This window comes from Ammospiza caudacuta, chromosome 5 (genome assembly GCF_027887145.1).
Source record: "Ammospiza caudacuta isolate bAmmCau1 chromosome 5, bAmmCau1.pri, whole genome shotgun sequence".
Classification (NCBI taxonomy): domain Eukaryota; kingdom Metazoa; phylum Chordata; class Aves; order Passeriformes; family Passerellidae; genus Ammospiza; species Ammospiza caudacuta.
The window spans coordinates 15,587,721-15,615,356 of record NC_080597.1 but is presented as its reverse complement, the minus strand read 5'-3'; the positions used below and the strand labels follow the sequence as shown (position 1 = coordinate 15,615,356).

Sequence of the window (27,636 nt, the reverse complement as noted above, 5' to 3'; positions counted from 1 at the left end):
CTTTTCCTTGTGACCAGTCTGAATCTGTGTTGTTCCAATCTCTGTCCACCATCATTCTCCTTCTGCCAAGCACCACTGTGAACAGCCTGGTCCTGTCCTTTCATAAGCCCCCACAGGTGTGGGCAGGCTGCTGGTTAGGTGTCCCCAAAGCCATCCCATAGTCAGGCTGCTCTTAGGTGTCCCAAAGCCATTCCTGTTCCCAGCCTAGCTCCCTCAGCCTCTGCTCACAGGGGACGTGCTCCAGCCCATGCTGACCCTGGGGGCCCACACTGTTGGGAGTGTTCCAGATGTGCTCCAACATGTGCTGAACACAGGAAAGTGATCACTTTCCTTGACCTCCAGGCTGTGCTCCCCCTAACACAGCCCGGGATGCTGCTGGCCCGTTGTATTCCTGGGCCAGCTGCTGGCTCACGCTCAGCCTGCTGTGTACCAAGGTCTGAGCTCCATCTGAGCAGAGGAGCTCTCCAGCCTGCCAGTCTCTCACCTGTATTGTTGAAAACTCCCCAAATCTTTTGATATCAAGTCTGTGGGAATGGCCAAGGCACTTTCCCCATGCCACACACAGCAGAAGCTCCCAGATCTTCCAAGATCATCTGCATTAGAAGCCAAGATTAACTCTATACAGATATTAAGGTAAAATAATGTCAATGCACTTTCCCCAGTACCTTTAAAAACAAGTGTACAAATTCCTCTGTACTCTTGTCTCTGAAAAACAGCTGCTGCGAGGTGTTCCTTTCCTCCAAGCATGGTTGTTTATAGTAAGGACTACTAGGCTTTGATCAGTTGCTTATGTTTACTAAATTGATTCCAACATCTTTGCCAGTGGGCTGTATGGATTCCCAGTGTGAGATGCTCCTGCTCATTTCAAGTGGCTGAGATTGTTTTTCAATGGAATTTTCCATTATGCTCTGTACTATCTTTCTTCAAAGCACAATTTGTTCACTGGACAGTACTCCTTGTCCAACATAACATGCAGAACCATTGCTCAATACTTTTGTTTTCTTCCCACGTGCTCTGCCTCTATCAATTCTCTTGTCTCAACCTAAGTTTCCTTTCACAACTCTCTTGCAGGTAATCTCATACGTTTGTCACCAGCTGCTATGTCCACTTTGTTTTCCCCCCATTTCATCCCCCTCTCTCTGGTATTAAAATCTGGGAAGCAGCCAAGGCTTCTCAAGGAAGACACAATGTCACACAGGCTGGGGATGAGCAGAGGGAGCAGCCCTGGCTGAAGGACCTGGGGGCCAGGGCCAGAGCTGGCCCTGCCCCAACCCAGAGCCCCAGGGCAGCAGGGCAGGGGGGATTTTGCCCCTGTGCCCCTCTCTGCTGAGCCCCCCTGCAGGGCTGCATCCAGCCCTGGGCCCAGCACAGCAAGGACAGGGAGCTGCTGGAGCCAGGCCAGAGCAGGGACACCAAGGGGAGCAGAGGGATGGAGCAGCTCTGCTGGGAGGAAAGGCTGAGGGAATTGGGATTGTTCAGCCTGGAGAGGAGAAGGCTTTGGGGTGACCTCACTGTGCCCTTGCAGTGCCTGAAGGGAGCCCACAGGAAAGATGGAGAGAGACTCTGGACAAGGGCCTGCAGTGACAGGACAAGGGGCAGTGGCTTCACACTGACAGAGAGCAGGTTTAGATTTGGATATGAAGAAAAAATTCTTCCCTGTGATGGTGCTGAGGCCTTGGAACAGGTTGCCCAGAGCAGCTGTGGCTGCTCCATCCCTGGCAGTGTCCAAAGCCAGGCTGGATGGGGCTCTGAGCAAGCTGGGATAGTGGAAGGTGTCCAGCACGGGGTTGGAATGAGACGAGCTTTAAGGTCCCATCTCATTCTATGATTCTCTGACTCCCAACCCCTTTCTAATGCAATGAAAGTAGGAAAAATCCTGCATGCCCAGCAATTCATGCCTGAGTACAAGCAGGTCACTACCAACACACAGTGTGTTCTGAACAGAGATGTTCAAACCCCAATAGCAGCAGCTGGACAAATCAGCACATGATAAAGGGCAAAGGAATCCACATCCCCAGCCCCTATCTAATGCTTTGTCCATTAAACAGCTGTAGCAAATCAATGTTTCCCCTATTTTCTTGTGTCAGATCCAACAGAAGATACACACTTTGCTGACCAAGCTGCAGACTGTGAAACAGCAGGTGAAAATCTACAATAGCTCAAGTGTTGAAACATCTAACATACTTATGATGAAACTTATTTATATCTCTGGTTAAGGTCTATTTTCAAGTGTGACCATTATTTGGTGCTTAAACAGCAACTAGAGCAAGAGCTTCCACAGTGAGGCAGCATCAGGCTGCAGAAATAGAGCAGGTTTCAGGAATAAAAGAATAGAAGGCTATGAAATGAGAACTGTGGTTCCTGAAGATGCACTGTCTCCCACAGTACCCCAGTTAACAAGTGTGAGGTGATGCACATGTTAAGCTGCACATGTTAACATTCCCTGTTAAGCTGTAACAGGGAATCTGCTATTAAGATCAAATCCCTTTTCCAGCAACATATTTCAATTTAAGACATCTCAAAAAAAAAAAATCTACAAAGCCCAAACTTTTCCCTCTTTTCAAGTCCATTAATTCAAAAAGAAAAAAAAAACAACAAAAACTCACCCCACCCTAATCCAAACCATCTTGAGAAGCACTAGATGTAGTTTTTCCAGAAAAAAACCAAAAACCAGGCCCCAGGACTGACTTCAAATGAAAATCTGGCCTCTCAAGCCTCCCCAGGACATGGGCAAAATGAATCAAGGACAAGCTGCCATAGGCCTAGGGCTGTACTGTAGTCTGTTCACCCTCCAGTCTTTTTTTCCTTCTGCAGAATCTGATAGTACAAGAGTTCCACAACAGCAGATTAAATTTATGACTACAGATAAGCACATTTCATAAAATATTATTAAGCAATTAAACATCAGTCTCATTAAGTACTTACAGTTGTAGTATTTGTTACAGGTAGGAACACCTTTGTCATTTTTAATCCTTAAAAGACTGTGGTGTGCTACACTTGTTGCATGCTAAAGGCATTTTAGAATTGCTCTGATTTGTCTGGGTGCATTAGCAATATGTGTAACTTTCAAGTCAATGACAGTGTGGTCAATATATAGAGAAACAGGTGGTTTTGATCAGGAAATGAGCAGATGTTATGTGGCAGCAAACAACACCCTGCAATAACAAGGCTGGTAACTCAAAACAACAAAAAATGAGCAAGTTTATCCCCAAGTTCATGCTTTGAACACTACATTAGCTGCTGGTTTGGTGTTGGGTTTTTATTTCAAATATCATAACAGACACTAGTATTTCTCTGGTCCTACAACAAAGAGCAGAAATTCACTGTGTGACTGAGTGTGTGAAGATAAATACACCTCTGTAGAGCACCCTGGGGACAACAGGAATCTTGCTGCTTATGATCACAGCATTCATACAGCAGCCACTGCTTACACCGAAAAGCAACTTTATGTAATAAGCTATCTTCAGTTTTCTCACTGCTGATTTTTATCCAGTCATCCAATGCTTCCTCATCACTGCCTGCTTTAGAGGCACTCACCAGTTGCCAAGAAAATACAGAATAGCAGTAAAAGCATAGAAATAGCACAAGCAAGAGTGTCAGTGGCAACAATGGACTCAAAGGCTCATTACAAACAAGAAATGTCAATATTAGACACCTGCAGGTTTATTTCTTTGTAAATGCGATGCCAATGACAAGAACAATCACTCTGTAAACATCAGAGTTTACTTATCCTTTCCTATGCTCTGTAAAGGGTGCTAAAGCAGCCAATCAACGTTACCAGTGCTGTTAATTAAAACATGACCATCACTGCATTCACAGCACTGACTCCAGGGAACTCTGGCCAACTCCTACGTGTCTGAGGCTTACAAAAAAAAAAACATACCACGACCATAGTGGGATTAACTTATACAAATACTTGTAATAGGTAACAAATTCTATCGAAGTCATATTTGTGAACAGAAAACTCGTTTTAAATCTAAGAAACATCAATCCACGCCGATCCATAACGGAGCCCCTGCAGATGCGTTTCTCACACAAGACCCGCAGCCGAGCTGCCCAAAGCCGCCGCTCCCGCCGCAGAGCCGAGCGCGGGCACCCCGCGGGAGGGCCGGGCCAGCCCAGCCATTGCCGGGGTACCCAGAGGCGGTCCCGAGGCTCTCGGGCAGGGCCGCGCTGCCCCCTGGCGCTACGAGTCCGGCAGGGGCTGGCTGTGGGTGCCGCTGCGCGTCTTCAGCTGCGACTGGGCGATGTCGGCCAGGGCGCTCTGGATCTTCTCGAGCAGCACATCCCCGCGGTACACCACCTCCTCCAGCCGCGCCGCCGCCTCGTGGTTCTCCTCCTCCAGCCGGTGCAGGCTCGCAGCCTTCAAAGCAAAACCGGGATCATGCCCAGAGATTTTTGGCTGTTTATGTATTTTTCATATATTTGTACCTCTGGATACTACTATCACATAGTCCTAGTTATCTTCCTACCGTTTCCCTTTAGAACAATAAGCTAAACCTTCTAATGCATACTTGGAACTCTGTTCACTCTTATTCTTATGAAGAAGCTTGACTGGGATGTTTTGTTTTCCAACCAGAATCTGGGAACACTCAAGAAATGGGGCAAAGAAGCCCCTGGAACAACTCCAATGGGGCAGAATGCAGGGAAAACTACCTAACCAACTACTCTTCTAATTGGCAATATTTATTAGATATGCTAATTTGTTAAATTCACAAAATTGTAGAAATCTGATGCTGGGTGTGCCCATGACCGTTGTCACACCTGGAAGCTTCAAATAAAGGCCTGCTTTTAATTCTACTATTTTAACACTCTTTTGATATCAGGCAACAGGGAAAAGCAAGGATCTTCAACAGAACCCCAAAGTGACTCTGCTACTCAAGGATACTGAGGAAACAGCTGGTGCTCCCTAAAAAGAAAAAAGTTCTCTTGTTTAATAGTTGACTGCAACTAATTCACGGATTAGAGCAGAATTTGTACTGTCAACTTCACCAGAAGGGAACTCACAAGGGGCAGGTAAATTGTGCTGAGCATTCATCTAGCAGCTCCTTTTATAATTTAAGACAAGACTCAGATCTGAAACACACACCAAGACAACTTTAGTATAAAAAACTTTTTTCTAGTTTCTAATTAACCAAGTATTATCTACCACTTCTCAACTAAACCTATAGTGCATATTTGAGAGTGTTTCAAGCATCTTCATAACCATTTCTTTGAAGACTATCAGAATATTTATTACCGCACCAAATTAAGGAAGAGAAAATAAAAAAACTGGAATCCAAGTAATGGAATCCAAGCTAATTTATCTTAAAAATTTTTGTGACATGAAGTTCTTCATTAAGACAGTAAGAAACTGTTGAAGTATCACCTCTAAGGAAAGCATATCCCTATGGATCACCAGCTCCTCCTTCTGGAGCACCCTGCTTTGCCCACACCAGCTGCCACTTTGATCAGACCCTGCTCAGTCACGGAATAAACTGAAATTTGTCTGCAGCAGGCATTCTATCTTCAGCTATTAAAAATGCACTTATAGGAACTTATGCTAGTGTTAACGAGGCCAATTAGGATGTTCAGCAATTACTCTGACTAGAGAAGTTCCCAAATTTCACCTCCTCTGTTTAAAAAAAAAGTGATGCCACTGCCAAATCATTTCTCTTTGGCCCATTCGCTGTCAATCTTCTGTAAAACACTTTTGAATGGTTACAGAATATCAATGCAGGTTTAAAGCTTCTAGACGAACTTAAAGGTGGTCATCAGGTTTGTATTCTACATACTTTATGCATTCCAAAAAGAAAACAATTGATGGAAATCCAGCCATTAAGAGTCATTAAAAAAAAGATGGTTTTAATAGGTAAAATCTGTGAAACAATAGGAAAAAAAAATAAAAACCAAGTTTGACTGGTTCAAAGGAAGACTCCTTGTTATTAAAAAGTGATGGAATTATTTTGTGACAGAGCTGAAGAACTTAAAGGACACCCTGCAAACTCTTTAACCAGAAACAAAGCTGAAGAGCAAAGGACTTCTGTGGTGTTGGTTAGGTGGCTACAAAATGAAATGTAAGAAAAGATGAATTATTGCACAAGGGGAAAAAAAAGAATAAAACAATGCACAAAGCATCAGTACTGTTATATTTGTTCTGTTAATATCTGAAAAAAAAAAAAAGGGTGAGCAGTTTCCAGTATAGTAGTGGCATGATAAAACCACCTTTTTTTTTTACATTGCAACAGAAAATTAAGTCTAAAATATTGTTACTGATTATAATCTTATTTGGAACTAGATGCAAGTTCAGTATTTCCACTAAGCCTACAAAGTACTCACAGGCTACCCTCATGAAAAATTCAGATTTGTACTTAAATAATTTTTCAGTGATGCCATGGTTTAGTGATGAAAGAATGCGTTTTAAAAAAAGGAGGAAGTTTGCCTTCAGGAGCGTTCTGATACTGGAATTAGGAAAACTCCTACCTGCAAAGCAGCTGTGGATTCTTCACTGGGCAGGGAATCTATGAGAACATCGATATCCTTGGCAGTGCGAGCGATCAGAGCTGCGAACAGCTGGGCATACTCTGCACAAAACACAGCACAACTCAGGCAATCACTCAGGGAATTACGAGGAACAAGCACAACTCTGCTGTCACAATGCTAAGCAGAAAGTGCAGCCGACATCCATAGACGATTTAACCTCCACCAGCTAAGGGGGAATTATTTGCCGAGGCCGCATTTTGCACTCCCGAGCGCACTACCCCGCCGCACGTTCGTGTGCAGGGGATGCGGGGAGCCGGACTCACCCTCCGTGGGGTTCACGGGCTGATCCTTGTTTATGGCCGTCTGGATGTTGCTGAAGGAGGCCGGCGGGCCGCACTGCTGCAGCACCCCGATGGCGTTACAGAACTGGTCCGCGAGCTGCCGGCACCAATTAACACGGCGTTAATCACCCTGCCCCACCGCTACAGCCGCGCTGCACAGCCGGGAGAGCCGGCTCCCGGCGCACCCGCTCCCGCCCAGCATCCCGGCCGTGTGGAGGGAGCGCACCGCACCCCCGCGGCCATTCCCCCGGCCGGGGGGCTGCGGGCGGGGATCGCATCACCGCGTCCCCGCACAGGCGGCGCAGCCCGTGCCGTGCCCCGCGGCCCCGAGCGAGCGGAAGCAGCGGCCGGAAAATGGAATGTGAGAAATGCCTCACCGAGTTGACGGCGTCCTGCAGCTGTGTAAGCCGGTCCGCCATGGCCTCGCCTCAGTCTCCCCGCCGTCGCCGCCCCTGAGGCGCGGGCCCGCGGGGCGCGCGCGCCCCCTGGCGGCCGGGAGGAACGGTTGGGGGGGCAGCGGGGAGACCCCGCCCGCAGCGGGGCTGGGCCGGCCTCAGCACCCTGCCCGGGGCGGCGCTGGAGTCACCGGCCCTCAGGGTGTTCAAGGAAAGGCTGGACTTGGCACTCTGTGCCACGGTCTGCTTGGCACGGCGGTGTTCAGTCACAGGTTGAACTTGATGATCTCAGAAGTCTTTTCCTACCTAAGCGATTCTGTTATTGCCATGGCCTGGGCAGCTTTTGCTGTGCAGCAGTCGCTCTGATCCCAGCTGAAGGCTGCAGCAGCGCTCGGGTGCTCCATTCCAGCCCCGATCTGAGCGGGGAAAAGCCAGAGTGTAGTGCTCCCAACAAGCCAAATCAGAGACAGCATCCGGCCTCCAAGCCCAGGGGTTGGACAATAAATGCAATTTGTGCCAGTCGGTTTGTATCCATCTTTCTTATCTCTGACAGCTGGGTAAAATGCCAACCTTCTCGCAGGTGGACCTTAGAGCTCATCTCTTTCCAAACTCCCGCCACTGGCAGGGACACTTTCCACTATCCCAGGTTGCTCAGAGCAGTCATCCAACCCGGCCTTGGATACTTCCAGGGATGAGGGAGCCACAGCTTCCCTGTGCCAGGGCCTTGCCACCCTCACAGGGAAGAATTTCTTCTAATATCCAATCTAAACCTCAGTTTGAAGCCATTTCTGTTATCCTGTCACAACACACCTTTGGAAATAACCCCTCTGTAGCCTTGTCACTGATGCTGCGGGTGCAGCAATCATACAAATTATCCGCCCAAAGTGTTTTCCCGACGGCACGGTCGGGTGAAGATTTTGTTTCCGGGGACATCGGGTCTCTTCACGCTCCAAAGTTAAGCCCCAAGTCCCAAACCGCCGGTCCGAACCCCACGGTGCATTTTTAGGCGTTCGCAGCTGTCACCGCGGCCAAGCGCTTCCCCCCCGCACTCCCACCGCCCTTGTCGGCAGGGCCCTGCCGCAGGTGCCGGAGGGGGCGGGAGCGGCTCCATCCAGCCGGGCGGGCGGGCCCCGCCTGCGGGCCGCCCCCAGCGCCCGCCCCGCCGCAGCTGCCCGGCCTTCCCCGGCCTCAGCCCCGCTTGCCCGCTCCCTCCGCGGCGCCATGTGGGTCTCGGCTCGCCCTGCGCTGCTCCTGCTGCTCATGGGGGTCCTGCGCCATGGCAGAGCCTCAGGTGAGGGCGGTGTGGGCCGGAGCGGGGGGCGCGTGGGGCTGTGGCCGCCATTAAGCGGCCGGAGGAGCCCGGCTCGTACCGGGAACCGCGGGACTGTGCCCGGGCTTGTGTCCAGCGGCGGGAGCTTGCTGCCTGCCACTGCGGAGCCTTTTGGTTGGGGCTTGCTGCCTGCCACTGCGGAGCCTTTTGGGGCTTGCTGACGCTGCGGAGCCTTTTGGGGTGTCCCCGGTGCTGGCCGCTGTCCGGAGGGCGACCTGCCGCTGTCCGGAGGGATGAGCTGGAGCGCGGAGCAAAGCTGCCTGCGGCGCAGTAGAAGCGATTCGTGATAATCTTTCATGCGGACAAGGAGAACCACCCTTTTCCCCCCTTTCCCTCCCTATCCGCTTTTTTTTTTTTTTTTTTTTTTAATACCTTAATTGCTATGGGTGCCATAATTTTAATTGTTTCATGGATAATTCGGAATCATTTCGTTGCGGGGATGCGGTACAGCTGATGCGGCTGGTGTAGGGCTGGATTCCCCGAATAGAAACAAGGTGGCATTCGCTACCTATGGACATGAGCTTACATGACAAAGGAACCATGCTTAAAAGGAGGTTTGGTTTTGTTTGCTTGGTTTTTTCCCCCCTGACCGGGTACAGGTGTGCATAGGTTCCCACCACCCTAGTGGATGGTGGGTTGAAAACACTGTCGCTGTAAAACTAGGGAAAGGAGCAAAAGCTAGAATTTGCAGCTTGAGTCCTAAACTTACTTTTTGTCTGTACTGATGTAATCTGACTTTATTTGGCACGGGTTTTTTTTGTAATTTCCCTACGTTCCTGCATGTGACTAAAATAGGAGTCCAGAGTTAAATGTGCTATAATAAGTATAGTTTGGGAAGATTTACAGTCACTTTTTTTTTTTCTGGTTAAATTCTTATCTGTTTAAATAAAGGAAAAAATAAACAGTTTCCTCTCAGAGATAATTCAGAGATAAGCAATCAGTCCTTTGTATCAGGGCTGATGTAAGCCTCCTCCTCTTAGGTTTGCTTTATTTTTATACTTGCTTCTAACCATAGACTCATAGAATGGTTTGGGACCCTAAAGCTCATCTCATTTCAACCCCCCTGCCATGGTCTAGAGGACACCTTCCACTAGACCAGGTTGCTCAATGCCCCACCCAACGTGGCCTTGAATGAATGAAGCTTAATTGTCCCAAAGGAGACTCTTGGGATAATTTGAAAGGCTGCAGGACAGCATTTGGAACCAGTTCCAGGTGTGGGAGGCTTCTCTCTGCCCAAGTCTCATGCCCAAGATCCTAATGGAGAGCCAAGTAATCACTGTTTCTTGCAGGACCTAAAAGCTTTGGCTGGACACCTGATGGTCACAAGCAGGTGTGAGAATGAAAGCTCTGCTTTTAGACCTTGATGTCCTTGAGATAACTTAAAGGATGTTAACTAGCAGTTTGTCTCCTGGACTTGATGAAAATGGGTCATGTGTTGAGTAATTTTTTTACAATATGTAAAAAGGTAAAGCAACTATGAGACTAAGCAAACTGCTTTGCCTTGAAGGAACCTGTTGCTGTTTTTCCTTGCAAGATTGAGGGTGGAGGGGGAAAGTATTTCCCTCGTGAAAATCTAATAAGCTGTGTAATTCGTGTACCAGAGTCTAGCTGATCATTAGGGCCTTTAAACAAGGCCACTTGCTTAATGGTTCACTGATTTGAAATTGTCTTGTGCTTATTCAGTTGTGGACACCCACTTTGCAGGGATGGGCTCTGCTAACTCCTAATCCTTGAAGATCCTGCTTCGTTTTGAAAGTGCTGATTAGTAAAATCTTTGCATGATGGCCTGTGTTACCTCTCTGGTTTTCTGATGGGCTGCAGCCCCTCAAACTTGGTCTTTGTGCAGAAGTGTTTCATACGTTGTGTTTGTTGCCTTCCAGGGAGCTCTGCCTTCCTGAGGAGGAGTTCAACTGGCTGTGTTTGCTACATCCCAAGGGGGCTCTTTAGTTTTGGAAAAACTAAAGTGAGTTTATACTGTAATCAGGACTGAGCGGTGCTTTTGTAAAGGGAGCTTATCTGGGTGAAACTTGTTTGTGCCAACTGTTTAGTCTATGCAGAGGTGATGCTTTAGAAGTTCACACAAAACTCTTCCCTCACTATTGAGGCTGTAAAGACCTCTAGCCTGGTGAGCAGAATAGTCCTCTGGGATGGGAATGGTGCAGATGGTGACAAGCCACATTCTGTGGTGTCATCTGCTTTAAGCATCAAGCTGTTCTAAGCATGAGTCTCAGTACACACACAGTCAAAGTTCAGAAGCTTTCAGAAGTGTTCCTGCTTCTTTTGGGAGCTGGGTAGGTGCTGTATTTTTTGGGGGTTCAGTAGTGTGGGAAGACAGACCCTGTAGCCAGACTCCCGTGATCTGGGTCTGCATGGCCTTACAGGTCTGATAGGATATGGCTCCAGGCTTTATTCTGTTAAGTAACTGTATGCTAATGTTTTTCTTACTCAAACTGGTTGTTGGTCTGAGCTTGCACTTCATCTTCATTAAATGTCTTCATGTGACTACTTGTTGTTGTACTCCCTGCACTGGAAGGTTCTCCTTAGCTCCTGGAGTTTGCTTACATCAGGTTGTTTGGCATATCCACTGCAAGGTGCTCAGCACCCAGTGGAAATGTGTTTTCTCTGCCTGCACAGAACCTCTCTGAGGGAAGCAGAGTGTTTGAGCACAGCTCTGCAGGTGAAGACTGTTCTGTATAGGCAGCAAGGGCATTTCTTCAGTTGTGTTTCTTACTGGAAATTGGACTGCTAGGTCTAATCAAGAACCCTGTGTGGTTAACTGCTCCGTGGTGGTGTGGAGTGACACTTGGCTATGGGAGCTGGAAATGTGGTTTACTCAAAGCACCAGAGCAGCCAAGAGCTTGGCACTGAATCAGCACAATGGAAACAGTTAAAACTGGGTGTAGCCTGTTGGGGAAACTGTGTGTCACAGGGAAGGGATAACAAGTGCCGAGGCTCTGGAATTGTTTTGTCTTGTTTTGAGTTAGGAATAAGGACTTTTGATCTCAGAAGAGTTTCAGGAGGTTCTATTTCTTTGCTGTCTTTACTGGCTTTGCCCCTCATGTGAGAGAGGAGGTAGTGTGAGGTGACAGAGTGGGCTGTTTGCTCTGTTCACCAGTGCTGTGTGCAGGACTAACTGTGCTCCAATTCTGGTGCTCTTTATGGAGTAATACACGCCCAGTGCTCCATCTCTGCTCTGCTGCTGCTCGGTTTCAGCAATGCTGACTTCCTTTCACCATCTGTGCAGTTGATAAGCTCTGTAATAGTTTGGGTTCCTCTCGTGTATCTAACCCAAAGTTACTCTGATGTGCAGTGACTGTTACAGTCCTTCCTACAGGGCAAGGAAGAGAGCATAGCCTGACATCTTAGAGTGCTTCCAGACCTTCACTGTTGGAAGCAATACAAAAGTTGGGATAACTGGATTTTGCTCCCGTCTCTGTTTCTGACTTGCTGGATCAACTCTCTCACTCGTGAGATGGTGTTAAATGTGCTGCTGGTCCTGCAGACCTGCCTGGTGGGCCATCTCAGCTCAAGCTTGCCCAAAGGAGAAGGTTGCACACTGTGACGAGCACTACGTGGTCACTGAGGTTTTTGTGTCCAAAGGATGTTTGACAAGACTGAGCTCTCTGTGCTCAGGGAGTCTAATGCCTGTCTGGTATTAGAACCAGAGAACTGGTCATAGCAATAGGCCTGGTGAATTGTGAGTTGATTAATTTAATCAATCTTGCTCACCACCTTCCCTTTCTGTCTCAGTGCACCAGTAGTGACAAATGACAGAGATGAAGGCTGGAAGGGTGCTGTGGTGTGTAGCTGTGGAGCAATTGCTCTTCCAAAAACTTCTTAGAAGGTTCTGTTGCTCTGCAGTGTTCATCCTCTTTTAGGCCTGGCTGGAAGTGTGGCTCAAGGAGCCCGTGAACAGCAAGCCTGACAAGACTTGTCTGATGGGTGTAGATGTTCTTCACCCTGAGTCTCTGCTCTTTGCCCAGACTTTGGGATAACGTGTGTCACATGTGCTGTTCTTGGAGCAGTTATGCAAACAGAAAGCAATATAGAGCACCATACCTTAATTCACCACGCTAATTAAACTTGAGAGAGTGCCTCTGACATTTTGAGTCTCATGATCACGCTAAAGTAGTGGCTGTGTGTCCTGCTGACGAATCTGTCCTTATGTATGCAGTGGCCCCTGGGTATGGGTGCCGAGCGGAGGTGAGAAACAAGGCGGAGCAATGCAGCTTTTTCCCCTTGATGTAGATCACACTGAGAATGTCTATGGTCTCAGCTTTTTTCTCAAAGAACAAAAGTGTGAATGTCTTGTGGTTCAGGAAGCTCTGCTAAAGTTTTTAAAGATCAAAGAAAAATATTCTTTGTGAATTGTAAGCATTCACTGTAAATTTCTGAATGTATCAATATATAGTCTGTGCCTTCTGAATGCTTTTCTTTAGCATTCATATTGCTACTTGCATTTGTGATAGAACTTGAGCTAGTGAGGAAGGATCAGAGGATTTCTGAATGCTGCTCAAGGGACTCTGAAGAATCAGAAACTGAAGGATGCACAAAGTTTTTTTTTGCAGCTTTAATTTTACATTACTGTGTGAAAAATTGATGTAGAAGCTTCTACCTTAACACAAATTGCAGATGATGGAGAAGAAAAATGGAGCATCTTTCTTTCCTCACAAGTGTTTTATGAACCCCCATATTTTAGCTGAGGTTTTAGTGGTGATGCAGTACTGGTATTAATTGAATTTTGGGAGTGAGCATGTAGGGGTTGAAGTTCCTTCCCTCACTGTGTATGGAGTGGAGGAGGCATAACAGCTCCCCTCTGTTAACATATCAGGAGGCCAAAAACCTGGCCAATGATGCCAGTTCTTGGCAGAAGAGAGAAAAGTAACAGGAAAGCAGTCAGAGGGTACTGGGTATAGTTTCAGGTAAGTAAACTGTCACCCTCCCTGTGGAATGGGAGCCCCTCAGTGTCACCAGCAAGTGTCCCTCGGATGGTGCTGCTGGTGACTCTGTGTTAGGGAACTCGGCAGTACCAACCCTTTCCACCAGAGGCAACTTCATTGAGGAAGTGTTGTGTTCAGGCTTGATAAGTTTGGGGTCTGTTTGGGTGCAGAGGCAGGCAGAGGAATTCAGGGAAAAGCCTGGAAGGCATTGTGCAGCCTGGCTGCAGCCACCAACCAAAGAGCATCTTGTGGCTTCGGTGTGGCTGCTTTGCTTTCCTCCCTTGGCATCCCCTGTCCCTGCAGCACGGGGAGAAGCCAGGCTTGCTTGCAGGACTTGAATGACAAGCCAAAGCTGATTCTCAAAGATCTTGTATCCTAGTTCATGTGGTTCTCTTTAAATTAAAATGACAGTGGATCATGGGGTTATGCTCATTGAAAGAAGAAATGGTCTGGGTTGTGTCTAGGAAAAATTAGTCAGATTTTTTGGTCTAGAGATGGGGATGCAGCAGTCCTGATGATTAAAAACTGGCAGTGAAAAATGTGGAATAGCTGAAAGTGGGTAAACATATGTACATAAACTACAGATTTGACTCTGTCTTCTGGAACTTGACTTCAATTCCCATGGTTTGTAGGAATTCACCTGAAAAGTCTGATGGATATTGTGCAAGTTGGCTGGCTGCTACAAACATACCTGCCTGTATTTGCCAAAGATCAGGCAGTCCTCAGTATCTTCTCTTACTGACTTTTTGGAGTGTAGCTGGCTGGTTGGCTGAGCTGTATCAAATCCTTACTCCAGGCAGGAAGCTCTGTCCCTGTGCTCAGGTGAGTGCCAGGCTGCAGGGCAGGTACCCTGGCTGTGTCTGCAGGTACAGCTCTGTGTGCAGCAGTCTCTGAAAGCTTGGTACAGCTCACAGGATGAGAGCTGCACAAAGCAACATCCTGCTCTTCTCCCAGCTGATTAATACTGGGCTGCTGGAAACTTCCAGGCTTCCCTGGTAATTGCTTCCCTCTGGACCAAAAAAAAACCCTGTATCTTCCTTTTTTTTTTTGTAATGCAGGTCTTCTTGAGCTCTCCTTGGGAAAATTCAGAAATGTGCTACTTAACCAGACCAGTCCAGTGGAGGCTGTAATCAGGAACATTGCCAGCAATGTGACTGTGGTTATTTTTCAAGTGCATGCCCAGCAGAGTGATGTGGTGATATCCTTTGATAAGGTAAGAGTGTCACTTCTGTTAAGTGCTGCCTGTCTTTCAACAAACACTTGGCTCTGGTACATGTAGGACTAATGGACTGAAGCTGTATAAATAATGTCTTTTACCTGCTTGGCTTTTAGGCAGTGTTACTGTAGCTTCAGAAATCCTTTCTCATTCTTATATGTCATAGCTGCTATTTTGAAAGACTGAATGCCAAAGGAATGTCAGAGCTGGCTTGAAAATGTTTCAAGGCTCTTTATTTGGTGGCAGTGGTGCTTTTTGTCATGTGGCTCTACTGACTGTTGTCCACCAGCTTGTCACATTAAAACCAGATCTGTGTGTTTGCCAGATGCTCCATACATTATCAGTTTGGGATGTTTAGTTGTCTGCTGTTCCCATGGCTTGAATTTAACCACTGCAGATATAATGTGTTGTTATCCCAGCTCCTTGTCCTGAATCTAATCCTCCTTTGGTAACTCATGGAGAAATTCCTCTACATTACTCCAGTGAAAGCTGCTACTTCTAGCAGTAGAAACATTCCTGCTGCTGTACTCTGCATCCCAGTAATGATGGGACAAAATGAGTCAGTAAAATACTGATTTTTGTTGTGGTGGTGCTGGGAGGCTCTCACTGGTATTTGAATACAACATGGACTAAGCTGAAGGTGGTAGATGGAGATCTGAAAGCTGCAATCCAGTTCCCCTCTCTCCAGCAGCATCTTTGAAATCAGAATATACTGAGTGCCAAGAAGTAGCCTGGGAAGCTTAGAAGATGTAGACCTGTAACACAAGTCACCCAGCTCAGCCATCCTTGTACTGGTGAAACAGCCAGGATTACAGGGCTGAGACATTACTGTTAGACCTGTTCAGTCTTTGCTTGCAGCAGAATCCTCTGCTGCCAGTTCAGATCCTCTTTGCATTCATGGGCCTTACCAGGCCCAGGGCAGAGATGCATAAATGCAGCTGTACTGCTTTTAGGGTTGGCCTGCCTCTAGAAATATGAAATTGAGCCAGATCTTAGTCTGCCAGGTCCAATGTGCATCCTTGCAGCATTGCCTTGGGTAACTGTAGCTGCCTTGGCCAAAGGCACTTTCCATGCTGAAAATGTGGCTGCAGGTCAACTGGTTGTTCCAGCTGTGAGATTGTGATACTGTCATTGCTGCTTATCTTTCCCTAAGAGCTCTGGTTATGGAAGGGATGGTGGTGCTGGGGATTGGGTCAGTAGTTGGCCTGGCCCCAAAAACACCTGGCATTGCTAGTGTTAAGGCAGCTGTCATACAGTCATGTCCATTCTGGTGGAGATAGGAAGGTGCTTCTGTATGCTGGTTGCCAGAACACTTCCTTGCTGCCATCTCACAACATTTTGTGAGGTATACTCCAGTTCTTTTACATTTGTACTAGTCAATCCATTGCCAGATCTACTAGCTGGATTTCGCTGCAACTTGCTTGTGATTATCAGCTCTTTAATAGTCCCACACTTGTCACTTGGGTTTTTGAGCCTGAGCCAGGCAGTGTGTGGTGTCAGAGCTCCCTTTTTTCACCAGCTAGGGATGCCATCCAGAGGGACCTTGAGAGGTTGAGAGGTGGGCAGACCTCAAATAGTTCAGCAAGGCCCTACATGTGGAGCTGGACAGTTACAAGCACAAATACATTTTGGGCAGAGCCTGATCTGTTGTAACTGGCACAGATGTATGTGCCTGGCAGGTTTGTGGCAGGAATAGCCTCCTGTGATGTTATCAAATACAGGAATGTTATCAAACTGTGATAGGAATCGTCTGAAGAAGAACTGTTTGTTTCTGTCACTTGTTTCTGCGCAGACCCCGTCGGTGAACAGCTCGGGAGTCGGGGTGGACAGAGGGCTGGTGTCCATCCTTCGGCCGGAGCAGACGGTGTGCACGTGGTACCTGCGCGCCCTGGCTGCCGGCCAGGTGCTCAGCACCGCCATCTCCATCCCCTACATGGAGAGAGGTACGTGCTCAGGCCGTGCCAGCTCTGCCCAGGCAAGACATCTGGGGAATGAAGTGCTGGCCTTTCAGTCTTACATGGTGGAAATCTGATGGAGATAGCAGAAATTCTTTTGAAAAGGTTTTTATTGTCACTGCTGAATTGTGAGTTGTGTATTGGAGGTACTCTATGGTCTTGCCATGACTTAAGCCTTAGAAAACTGCTGTGCATGGGATTATGGAATCACAGATCTGTTTGGATTGGAAGGGGACCATAAAGCCCATCCAGTTCTACCCCCCTCTGCCATGGGCAGGGACACCTTCCTCTACCCCAGGTTGCTCAGGGCCCCATCCAGCCTGGCCTTGGACATCTCTGGGCACCCTGTGCCAGGGCCTCACCATCCTCACAGGGAAGAGTTTCTTCCTCATATTGATGCCTTGAGAGGCTGAACCTGGAACAGAGACTAGACAGAGCTAAAGGAATAAAGTAGGTATTTATTGAAAGGCCTTAATAGATATACTTTGGGCAGTACAAGACCCTGGCCAGGCCTACACCCAAGATGGACCCAAAATGGATGACTGGTCATGAGGTCTCACACTTCTATAAGTTTTGGTCCATTTGCATATTGGAATTAATTGTCCAGTTATAGCTTGAGGTTATGAAGTCCCATCCTCCTTGTTGCTCTTTTCAGTTCTCCATTGTTGATACTTTCTAGAAACTTGTAATGGTTGTCCTTGGTCTCAGGTTGGAAAGGGATTGTTTTGTCTACCTACCCTGCAAAGAGAACTTACTGACACCTAATATGAAGCTCAGAGCTACACACCTAGGCAGCAGAGAATCTGAAAAATATGAAAGCTAAAACCCAACCCATCAATATCCAATCTAAATCTACCTTCCTTCAGCTTAAAGCCATTACCCCTTGTCCTGTCATCCCTAGGCCCTTGTAAAAATTCCCTCTCCAGCTTTCTTGTAGGCTCCCTTCAGGTATAGGAAGGCTGCTGGAAGGGTCTCCCCAAAGCCTTTTCCAGGTTGAACAACCCCTACTCTGAACCCTGATCATAGGAGAGGTGCTCCATCCCTCTGGTCATCTTCATATTCCTCCTTTGGACTAACTCCAGCAGGTCCACATCCTTCCTGTGCTGGGGTGGGGTCCTGCCAGAGCAGACTGGAGGGGCAGGTCCCCCTGCCCACTCCTCTTTGCATGCAGGATGTTGGTGTCTGGGCTGTGAGCACACATTGCTGGGTCATGTCAACCTTCTCATCAGCCAACACTCCCAAGTGCTTCTCCTCAGGACTGCCCTCAATCCCTTCCCCACCCAGCCCGTGTTTGTGCTTGGCATTGCCCTGAGCTATGTGTGCAGGACCTGGCAGGAGCTTGTATCCTTCCATTCCAACACTCCAGTCCCTGGAGTCACCCATGTGTGGGGACCTGTCACAGGCTGCAGTGAAACCCTTTTGCTGCCTGCAGGGCCAGAACCTGATGATTTTCTGTGCTCTGCAAGTGGATTGTGCCTGCAAGCGTTTAACTGCAGTTATGTTCTCTGTGTTCTAGATCCTATTCCTGGGGGCTGCAATCTAGAATTTGACTTGGAAGTGGATCCAAATATTTACCTGGACTACACGTTGGTTGATATACACATCAAGTTTGCCCCTGCAAACTTGGGATATACCAGGTGTGTGGAGAATTTTAGTGCACTGAGCAAGGCCTTCTGTCCAGTGTTGACCAAAAGGTTAAAATAAGACCCTGCTGTAACAGCTGAACCACCCAGCTGCTAGCAGGATTCTTGTTTGCTGCAACAAATGTAAATGGGGAAAAGGAGGAGGGGAAGAGGTACTGCATGAGGGAGATAAAGGTTGAGAGTTACATCTTGTGGAGGAGGTTATGCAACTTCAGAAATGTAAGCAGTCAGTAAATACTGGATCTTTCCATTCCCTGTAACAGCTTAATTTGTTTGGGAAGCAATTGTATGTTACAGCCAGTTTTGTTTCTTTCCTAGTACTAAAGCATGATAATGATCCAGAGTTTTGTTTAACTTGAGACTTCAAGTTAAAAGGTGTTATTTCCTGAATGGTGCCTGGTGTCACAAGTGATAGGCAGGGAATGGAGAAGACTCTTCAGAACTGCACGGAAAGACAAACAGTAGTGCTGTGGTCTTTGGCTGTTGTGGCCTCCTGGAATTCTCGTTATGGCAATTCATAGGACACCTCTGTAAGTGCAAAGGCAGGTACCAGCACAGCCACCACCTGTGCCAGTGTGCTTCTGTGTGATGCTGCTGTGCCCTGTGCTCACAAATACAGTCCAGCTCTGAGTTAGCTGCTGGTGTGCACCTCTGAAGAGTAGAGGCACACCCTGAGGACAGGTAACTGCTGAAAACTGATGTTGAGGTGTGGGGCCTTGTGGCTGGTGTGTTTTTCCTTGCAGAGGAGCAAGCCCCCCCTCCTGTGACTCGGGGACTGGGCAGAGCTCCCGCTGGCGGCTGCGCTACGATGTGTACCAGTACTTCCTGCCCGAGAGCGATCTGGCCGAGATGGCGCTCATGAGCCACATACGGAAAATGTCCGGGGTGCGCAGCGTCAGAGCCAACGGCATCAAGGTGAGCCCCTAGCACTGGCTGCCAGCCACATGGCAGTGGGGCTCTCTTGTTTTCTCCTCCCCTGTGCTTCTCTTCCTGCAAGCTCCCTGGCCCTGCTGGGGAGTGGAATGGCAGCCTTGCCTGCCTCGGAGGCCGGACCTGGGTCAGTAGGCTGGTAGGGAACCTGAACTGTGCCCGCAGGCAGGGAGGAGCAAAACAGGAGTGGGAGAATCTTCTCCCCTGACAGAAAACACAGTAGTGCTGGAGGGAAGGAAGGGTTCCATCCTGTGAGCCTTTAACACAGATATTTACTTTTCCAGATGCTTACGCTGACAGCTGATGACAAGACCGATGTCTACTTCTCCTCACTTCCTGGGCAAGGTGTGATCTACAATGTCATAGTGTGGGATCCTCTTTGGAACACTTCTGCTGCATACATACCTGTGCATACATATGCCTGCAGTTTTACTGACCTGGTAGATAACTGCTCTTCCCTCAGTAAGTTGGGAATTGTATGTCCTTGCCAACTCCTCTGCAGCTTCTTGTGCTCCAACATGCCAAATGTGCTTTAAGATTCTTTTTCCAACGTGTGCAGGAGATATTTGTTTTGCACTGTGTATATTTTGTTGCTTTAGTGAAATCTCCTTCTTGATGAGGGAGAAAGTCTAGAATGATGATGTAAGACTAAAGAGAACCATCAGCAATTAAATCTTAAACTTAATGGAGGTTTAATATGTGGCTTGCAAATGTAACTCTGAACTCAGTAGTGCCACCCCAGCTTTGTCCATTTCAACTGGATACATAATTTCAAATAATTTGTAGACTATAGATGCTGGATGTGAAGCTGAGCTAATAAAACACAGACTAGATTAGCCTCCAGCCGGATTTTTCTGACTGTGCAGGTGCTAACTGGAATCCTGCAGATATTTTGAAAGGAGGCAGTCATCTAAAATAAGAGTGAAGATAATGTCAGCAGTAGTGGAGTGACTACCAAGTCATGCTGCTTTGTACAAAGCTATATAATGATGGAATTTGCGCAGACACTGCAAAGCTGCCATTCCCATTATGAATACAGAAGGGACACAAGTAATTGGTAGAATTTGGTTCATAAAGTAAGATTTGTTCTCCTTATTTTCTTTTATACTGTAACACAAGTCGCTGTCAAACTCAATGTTGTTCTATGACAACGTGAGACGAGTTATCTAGGCTAAAGTTCTCTAATTCAGAGCACATGGAAAATATAGTTTACTTTTGCATATAGCTTAAATATAGGTAAGAAATTCAACAGAAGATGGAGATGAGCTATAATGGGATGCTGATGATAATTTTTGTTGCATGGCAAATGTATGAGAGGGAGACAAATGGTGAAGGTTGCAGTGATTAAGCCTACAGCTGCTGCCTGGGTCACCAATCCATTAGCATTGATTTTTACAGATGACTGGATGTCCCTTTTTTAAACCTGAGCAGACACTTTTCTGGCAAATTTATATCTGAACTATAAATAAGTTACATCTACTTAAAGAAACTTCTCTTGAATAAGGAGGAAGCACTTGATTTCTTAATCAGTCTGGGACTATTTCAATGTTCTGTTGGAGATCTTACCAAGCCAACTGTTAGTTCAAGCATTGCAGATCTGACAGAGTGGCAGCTCTCAAGTTGTCAGTAAAGTTTGTGACAGCAACCTGACCATATTTTAATCTCTTTGTTGGGACTACTAGTTGGAATGCTGTACTTAACCTACCCTTCTTCTTGTAGGTAAACTCTCTACCAAAGTATTCTTCACTGCTTTTGCTGTTCTTGGTCTTTTCACCTGCTTTTTTGGACACAGATTCTGGAAAACAGGTACTGAATATTTAATAAATCTTGTTGAAACTTCATAAGTGTTACTCTGTGTAACTTAGAATGATGATATTATTACCAAGATTCACTTGATAGTGATGCTGTGCCAGTTAGGCCCACTGCTTTGCTTTTATGGGCTCTGAGCCTTTAAGCTCAGAGCAGGAAGTTTTTGGGATGCAAAGAATAGAAACCTAGAACTAGGGTGCATGATGGGCAATAGAACTATAAATATGTAATTTTAGACTATCTGTAGTGCTTGAGGACACCCCTGTTGAGAACAAAATGTTGTCTGGCTCTCCTTTTGTGAGCTGCTATGTTCCTTGTTGTGATATGAAGATGTCTGAAGATCCACTGATGGGGGCTTGGTATGAAGCTTGCTAAATATTTTTTCCTTCTTCTCTAGACTTATTCTTCATGGGCTTCATTGTCGCAGCATTTGTCTTCTTTGTGTTCATTACCAGGGTAACTGGCCTTAGCTATGATGGTGAGTAAATGTGTCAGGATATCCTGTGCTCTTCCCAAACTCTTGTTGGGAACCCTTCAAGTACAGTCTCAGTTGTGCTGTTGGCCAGCCACAGGAAGGGCAGCAGGGTGATGCCTGGGTGCTTGAGCTCTGATTGCCATAATAGCTGAAAATGCAATGGAGTAAATGTTCATTCCAGCATCACAGTGATGTAGAATTAATAGCTGGATTTAATTTCAGTATCTAACCAAGGAAGATTAGAGGTGTTTGGAAACTGTGGGAATTTGCAACATACTTTCTTCCTACTTTCACAATGCATGGACCTCTGTTTCAGATCAAATGTAGGTTTCATCTGTAAAGTGGAAGTAGGTTGTCTGCACCCAGCTTGTCAGACCAGACAGAATTAGTTCTTTCTGTCTGTGCCACCTCATAGAATTCCTTTTTTGATACATGTGCAGTAGCTTGTAGCCACCTGAACTCCCTGGGAGCTCAGGGAACTGATGTGCACTGTGCCAAGGCCTCCATTCCAGCCCCCCTGCCACCCTTTCAGCAGCACATCCCCAGCTGCAGGCTGGCATCTAAGAGAACTGCATGAAGCACATTCTGGTACTTTTTTTATGTCATGCAAACTCACTGAAAAAAGCCAAACATGCATGTAAATAAAGCTGCTGAACATGTTCCTGCAGGAACTGAAGTTTCCAGAGTGCTGGAATTTTCTCTCTTTCAGTGCGTCTTATTTTGACGGCAGTGGCTGGAATCATTGGAGGCCTGCTCTTGGTTGTGAGCTGGTGGAGATTTGGCTCTGTCCTGCTCAGCATGTTTGTAATTGGACTTGTGTTGGGATTTCTCTTCTCCTCAACGCTCTTCTTTACCCCCCTAGGTAAGCAGTGTAATCCTCTTGATGAGTGCTGTGTTCCTGCAGGGCTGCAGAGTGAATGGCACTCTCTGGTTTATATTACTGGGATGTTTAATGTTCCCTTTCCAGTTCTAGGAGGAATAGAGATGCACATGAAAGCTTCTTTCAGCTGTGCTGTAATTAAAAGTACTGGGGGAAAGGGGAACTGATTGTTTTGCAGAGAACTTGGTGACTCTTCCTACTTAAACTGTGTGCCATGTCTTTGACACCAGCTCTGCTCCAGGCATGCACTTACTCTCTTGTTCTCTGTCCAGAACAAATCCCAGTAGAAAATCTACAGTCTAATTTGAAGGCTTCAGGCATAAAGGCCTTAGACAAATTGCTTAAAAGCCAGTAAGCCTGCTGAGCTGGAGCCCTTCTGGGACATCAGAGCATCGGCTATTGTAATTTTCAGTCTCAGAACTTCTCCTTTTGAGGTCCGTTGGTGGGACAGTTTTTTGTTCTCCAATCCTCTATGTTTGACTCAAGCCATGATTCTCTGGTAATCCATGCAGTCCCTGGTTACTCTTCATTGAAGTGGAACAGTGACTAAGCTGGAGGTCAGCTTATACCCTCTAGTGAACCCACAGGCCTTAGAAGGCAGTGGGAGCAAAGAAGGGTTTGAGTGATTTAATTTTCCTAAAGCCCAGAAGAATTTGTTGCCTGGTGGTGTGGTGATGGCTACATTTGCACCATACTCTGGAGCCTGATGCAGATTTTTAGTTTGGAACCCACAGAGGCAACAAAACAGCTTTTTATTGGGCATCAATACTCTGGTGCTTTTAATTCTTACAAGGTGAGGAATATGTACCTTGTTAAAAATTGTTCCATGGACAAGATCTGTGCTCAACTAGGACAGTTTTTCTGTTCTTGATTAACTGTTCCAATACATCTTAAACAGGATTTGAGCTCAAAATCTGGGTTTTCAACAATGTACTCCAGGTATTTCTGAATGTACAGAATTTTGGGGGGGAAAAAGCTGACCCCCAAACATTTGTGAAAAAGGAAATGTTTTCCTCACTGCTGAATGTGGTGTCTTGGCAGGAGACTACAGGGTCTTCCGTGATGATGTGGTGTTCTGGGTGACCTTTACCTGTGTAGCCTTGATGATTCCAGTGCTTTTTGTTGGCTGCCCAAGAATTGTAAGTAACTCTGTTGTCACCTCAAAAGGAGGGAGGGAGAAGGGGGATCAGACTTCTTAATGCAAAATGTTGTCCCATGGAATATATACAGAAAACTTAGCACAGCTTTATGAAGCTCTGCACAGGGCCAGTTGCAGGCAGTTCCTGTTTAGCCCCACTTGTGCTAAATGGTCCAGAAGCAAAGGAATTACTTATTTTGCGCACAGCATCCACTAAATCCACCAGCATTTAGTTGACTTCTGCTATCTTATCAGCTTGGCTGGATAACAGGTGTGTGCAGCTGATTTATCACAGAAGAACTGATAAAAACTACAAAATACTTGTCCAGAGAAGCTGTGGCTGCCCCATCCCAGGCAGTGTTCAAGGCCAGGTTGGACAGGGCTTGGAGCAGCCTGGGGCAGTAGAAGGTGTCCCTGCCCATGACATAGAGTTAGAACTGGATAGGCTCTCAGGTCCTTTTCAATCCAGGCCATTCCATGATTCTGTGCTTGTACTGTCTTAGGGAGGTGGGGAATAAAGAGTGTTCATCAGTCTCCTAAAGCTGTGGTTTTTCTCCCTGTCTAGCTGAACATCTTGGCTTCTGGAATAGTGGGCTCTTACACAGTGGTCCTGGCCATTGCTTGTTACGTCTACACAAGCCTTGCTTACATCACCTTAGACCTGCTCAGAAGGGTCCTCAACAATTACTTCAGCAGAGCTTACACCAATGTGCCTTTTCAAAGGAATGGTGAGTCCTCTGAGACTTTATTATCCTTTTAAGGAGGAATCACTGTCTCTTTGGTTCTGTTGTAAACAGAGTGAGGGCAGGAAGGGGATGGAAGGAGAACACAGTACAGTGTGAGATTTTACATCCACATGAGAAATTTTAGTCCTTCAAAAGCAGTACTGAGTGGACTTGAAGGCAGGAACCTTCCTGCAAGTGTTGTGACAAAGGCTCTTGTGAAAGGTGCTGCTCAGACCTGTGCTGGCAGCTTGCTGAGGAGTGTGCAGAGTGGGCAGGCAAAGGCCTAATACAGTGGAGAGACTCTTCCCAACTCTGTGTGTCCTGGCCTCTGCATGGAGTCACTCTGCGCATCTGAGGGTGTGGGGATCATACTTGATTCCTATCTGTCACAAAGCTAGTTCAGTGTTTGTGCTTCGGAAAGCAAGGAATGTTCTGCTTTGCTACAGGAATCTGTTTCTACTTTTCCAGACTTCATCATCCTGTCAGTGTGGGCAATGCTGGCCCTCAGCGGGGTCACTGTGCAGCTCCGCCGGGAGAGGAGTGAGGTGCCCTTCCCACCACATCCCTATCTCACCTGGAAGAGGGAAAGGGAGCGTAGAAGCACCAATGTCTTAGACCCCAGCCATCATATCCCTCCCCTGAGAGAGAGGATCCACAACAAGCTGCTGCATATCAAAGAGTTCTTCCAGAAAGACCAGCCAGCCGGGGAGAGAACTCCACTGCTTCTGTAACTTGCCAAATAACTGATGGGAATGGAGAGGGGGAACTGGGAATGGTGAGATGATTACCAGTAACCAGCCAGTGGTGCAGGGTTTACCACTGCTAATTTGTCCTGCTGAATAAGAGATTGCTGCTTGGCAGAGCAGTTCACTGTCCAGTACACTACATGCTGTTTGTGACTCCTCTGTGGCACACTCTGCCTGCTGCAACCTGCTTGTGTCCAGCTGCAGAATCCTGTACTTGTAGCCAAGGACAGGCATTGATCCTGTGGGGTCTACTTTGCTGTTTGGGTACGTGGAATATCAAACAGGCCTTGGAAAGCAACCTGCTGATTGTTCCTTGCATGTGGGAATGTCTGCTGAGGCAGTGCCCCACTCGCTCCCAAGGGTGGGCAAGCTGTCCAGCTGTGAGGGGAGGGACAGGGACTGGACATGAAAGGAGTTCTTCCAGCAGGAACTGAGCATCTCCTTCCAACAGGTACAAAATGTATGGCTGCAGACACGCAGGTTTCCAAGAAGTGTTACTGAACCTTGCAAGCTGAACTGAGAGACTTGAATTGAAACTGCACTGAGTTAACTGTTGTATGTGTGCACTGTGGGGCTTGGGAATGGGGACTGATCTGAGACAAGAAGACTTTTTCCTTTGCTTTTGGCTGGTTTTGTAGCAAGTCAGTCATCTGGTCTCTGTGCAGAGATGGCTGCTAAGAGAACACAAGAGGTTTGTCTCCCTATTTGCTTTCTGAACAGCCTGTGTCTTGTTTCTGCTCTGGTATAGTATCTTTTTTGATGGTGCTGTCATAAAAGAAAAAAGGAAATAAGCTCCTTGTAGCCAATTGCGATTTTTTCCCCCTGGAATTGGCTGAAACACTAATTATTTATTTTTAATCATCTTTTAACTTTGCCTTTAAGGGGTGAAAACAGCATTCAGCTAGCAAGATACTGACCAGGAACCTTGCTGACTGAATGTGTTCCTTACCTATTTGAATTGCATCTGCCCAAAACAGAATCTAGTACAAAACAGATGAGGGACCAATCTCCTGTGGTGGCTTTATGCTCTTCCTCAAAATAACCCCAAGAGCCATTTTCAAATTTCATCTGGAGCAATGTGGTTTTGGCTCATCCCAAAGACACCTGGGGCTGTTTTACCTGTGCTTGTCCCTTGTGCCCTGTCCTGGTCTCCAGTGGGGGTCTGTCATGCACTGCAGGATGGCTCAAGTCTCACATGCTGTACCATGACACAGGGTATGGTGGCTCTGCCTCCTTCTCCCTGTGTCTGAACCTTCAGTGAGCAGCTGATGCACAGTCCTGCCTGTGTGAGGTGAGTGGCTGCTCAGGTGCCTGCATGGAGCCTCCATGAGGGAATTCCCCAGGGGCAGAAGCTTAAGCTCTCAGCCACCCTTTTAAATTCTTGGTAGGAAATCTGTAAGAAACAGCTCTTGCTGAAGAAACTGGCAAAATAACTTTTTCTGGCAACTTTGTTGGAAATTAAAGCACCCTGGCATAGGTAGGAATGAATTACTTTTAAATGGCTTTCCTTTAAGGAGTGAGAGCTCAAAGACAGTGTCCAAGGTGACTGAATCCTTCTGATGTTTAGAGACAAACCCTGTCCTTGCTTGGAGCTGGACCATCTGCCTCAAACAGCAAAGCAAGGCTGCAATCCTGTGGTTTGGCTCTGGCTTCCCTGTGACACATGGGGTAAACAAGGAGCTCTTCCTGGGTCTCTGCCCATCCTCCCAGCACTCATCCTGAGCGTGTCTCTGCCATGTGCCATGGCAGGCAGCAAACCCTTCTGTGGTATAGAAATGCTCTTAAACATGTTTACCTTGGTGGGTTTTTATAACTGCTGCGATTAACATTGTGCAAGAAACAAGTTTAACTTTAATTTTCTATATCTTTTATAATAAAGATGTCTTTTCAAACAATGTTGAAACTAAAGTGGTCTCTTTGAATTCAATGATGTTTTTACAGTTTAGCCTCTGCCTTTGATCTTGTATGGAGAGTTTGCTTTGAAAAATTTCTCTGGCCAAGGGCTGAGGTGGGGGAGCTTGCTGGCATTGCAGTGACACCCAGAGGCTGAGAGTGTGCTCTGTGCAGCCACTGAGGGAAGCGTGTGGTCCAGAGAGGCTTTTTGTTTTGAGAGCTTTGTCAGATGAGGCTCTGGAGAACAAAGAAATGGTTGTCATTCCCTTCTTGCCTGAAAACTGGTCTGCACGATAGGAATCTTCTAGCAGAAGTGGGCTTTGTACTGTTTTTCTGAGATCCTGACTTGGAGATTGTATTTCCTTTTTTTGGCTCTGCCAAGAGATGGTTCAGGAATTTTCTGCCATAGTCCCTAAGGCACAGTGATTAACAGTGGTGATGATCAGAATGCATGAACTGATCCACTGTAGTGTTGAAGGGGTATTTTCAAGCCTTTTTAGTGTAACTCTTGAAATACAGGTCTCTTTCAGGCCCTGTCCAGCACAAACCCTTCTATGTTTCTGTGATTCCCTTCTGTCGCTGTCCTTGATCTGGAAAGGCTTCCAAAAAAGAGGGAGCCCCTCCAGAGGAATCAGTAGGCTCCATCTCAAAATGTGCATTTTTCACTGAGCCTTGGAGCTTTTCATCTCTCTGCCTTCTGACCTGTCAGCAGCTGTAGGGCTGCAGTGATCTTGGCAGTGGTTTTTGGGGAGCTTTAG

General features: G+C 46.9%; 2 protein-coding genes across 3 annotated transcripts; one reads left to right on the top strand and one right to left on the bottom strand.

Moving 5' to 3' along the window:
• Nucleotides 1-3,238: 3,238 nt before the first annotated feature.
• On the bottom strand, nt 3,239-7,250 carry MED21 (mediator complex subunit 21). Its single transcript, XM_058805430.1, has 4 exons — nt 7,181-7,250; nt 6,786-6,900; nt 6,463-6,563; nt 3,239-4,363 (listed from the first exon to the last, which is right to left on the bottom strand). The coding sequence occupies exons 1-4, from the start codon at nt 7,220-7,222 to the stop codon at nt 4,187-4,189; spliced, it is 435 nt and encodes a 144-aa protein (XP_058661413.1). The 5' UTR covers nt 7,223-7,250; the 3' UTR covers nt 3,239-4,186.
• Nucleotides 7,251-8,419: 1,169 nt separating this feature from the next.
• TM7SF3 (transmembrane 7 superfamily member 3) lies at nt 8,420-26,823 on the top strand. Of its 2 annotated transcripts, XM_058805307.1 has the most exons (12): nt 8,420-8,489; nt 14,527-14,681; nt 16,477-16,627; nt 18,156-18,276; nt 19,026-19,197; nt 19,497-19,674; nt 20,932-21,018; nt 21,419-21,499; nt 22,206-22,358; nt 23,418-23,515; nt 24,080-24,242; nt 24,708-26,823. In XM_058805307.1, the coding sequence occupies exons 1-12, from the start codon at nt 8,420-8,422 to the stop codon at nt 24,968-24,970; spliced, it is 1,692 nt and encodes a 563-aa protein (XP_058661290.1). In that variant the 3' UTR covers nt 24,971-26,823. The 2 variants fall into 2 exon arrangements, with proteins under 2 accessions (XP_058661290.1, XP_058661291.1); XM_058805308.1 differs by lacking the exon at nt 8,420-8,489 and having other exon boundaries at nt 14,602-14,681; nt 16,347-16,627.
• The last annotated feature ends 813 nt before the right edge of the window (nt 26,824-27,636 follow it).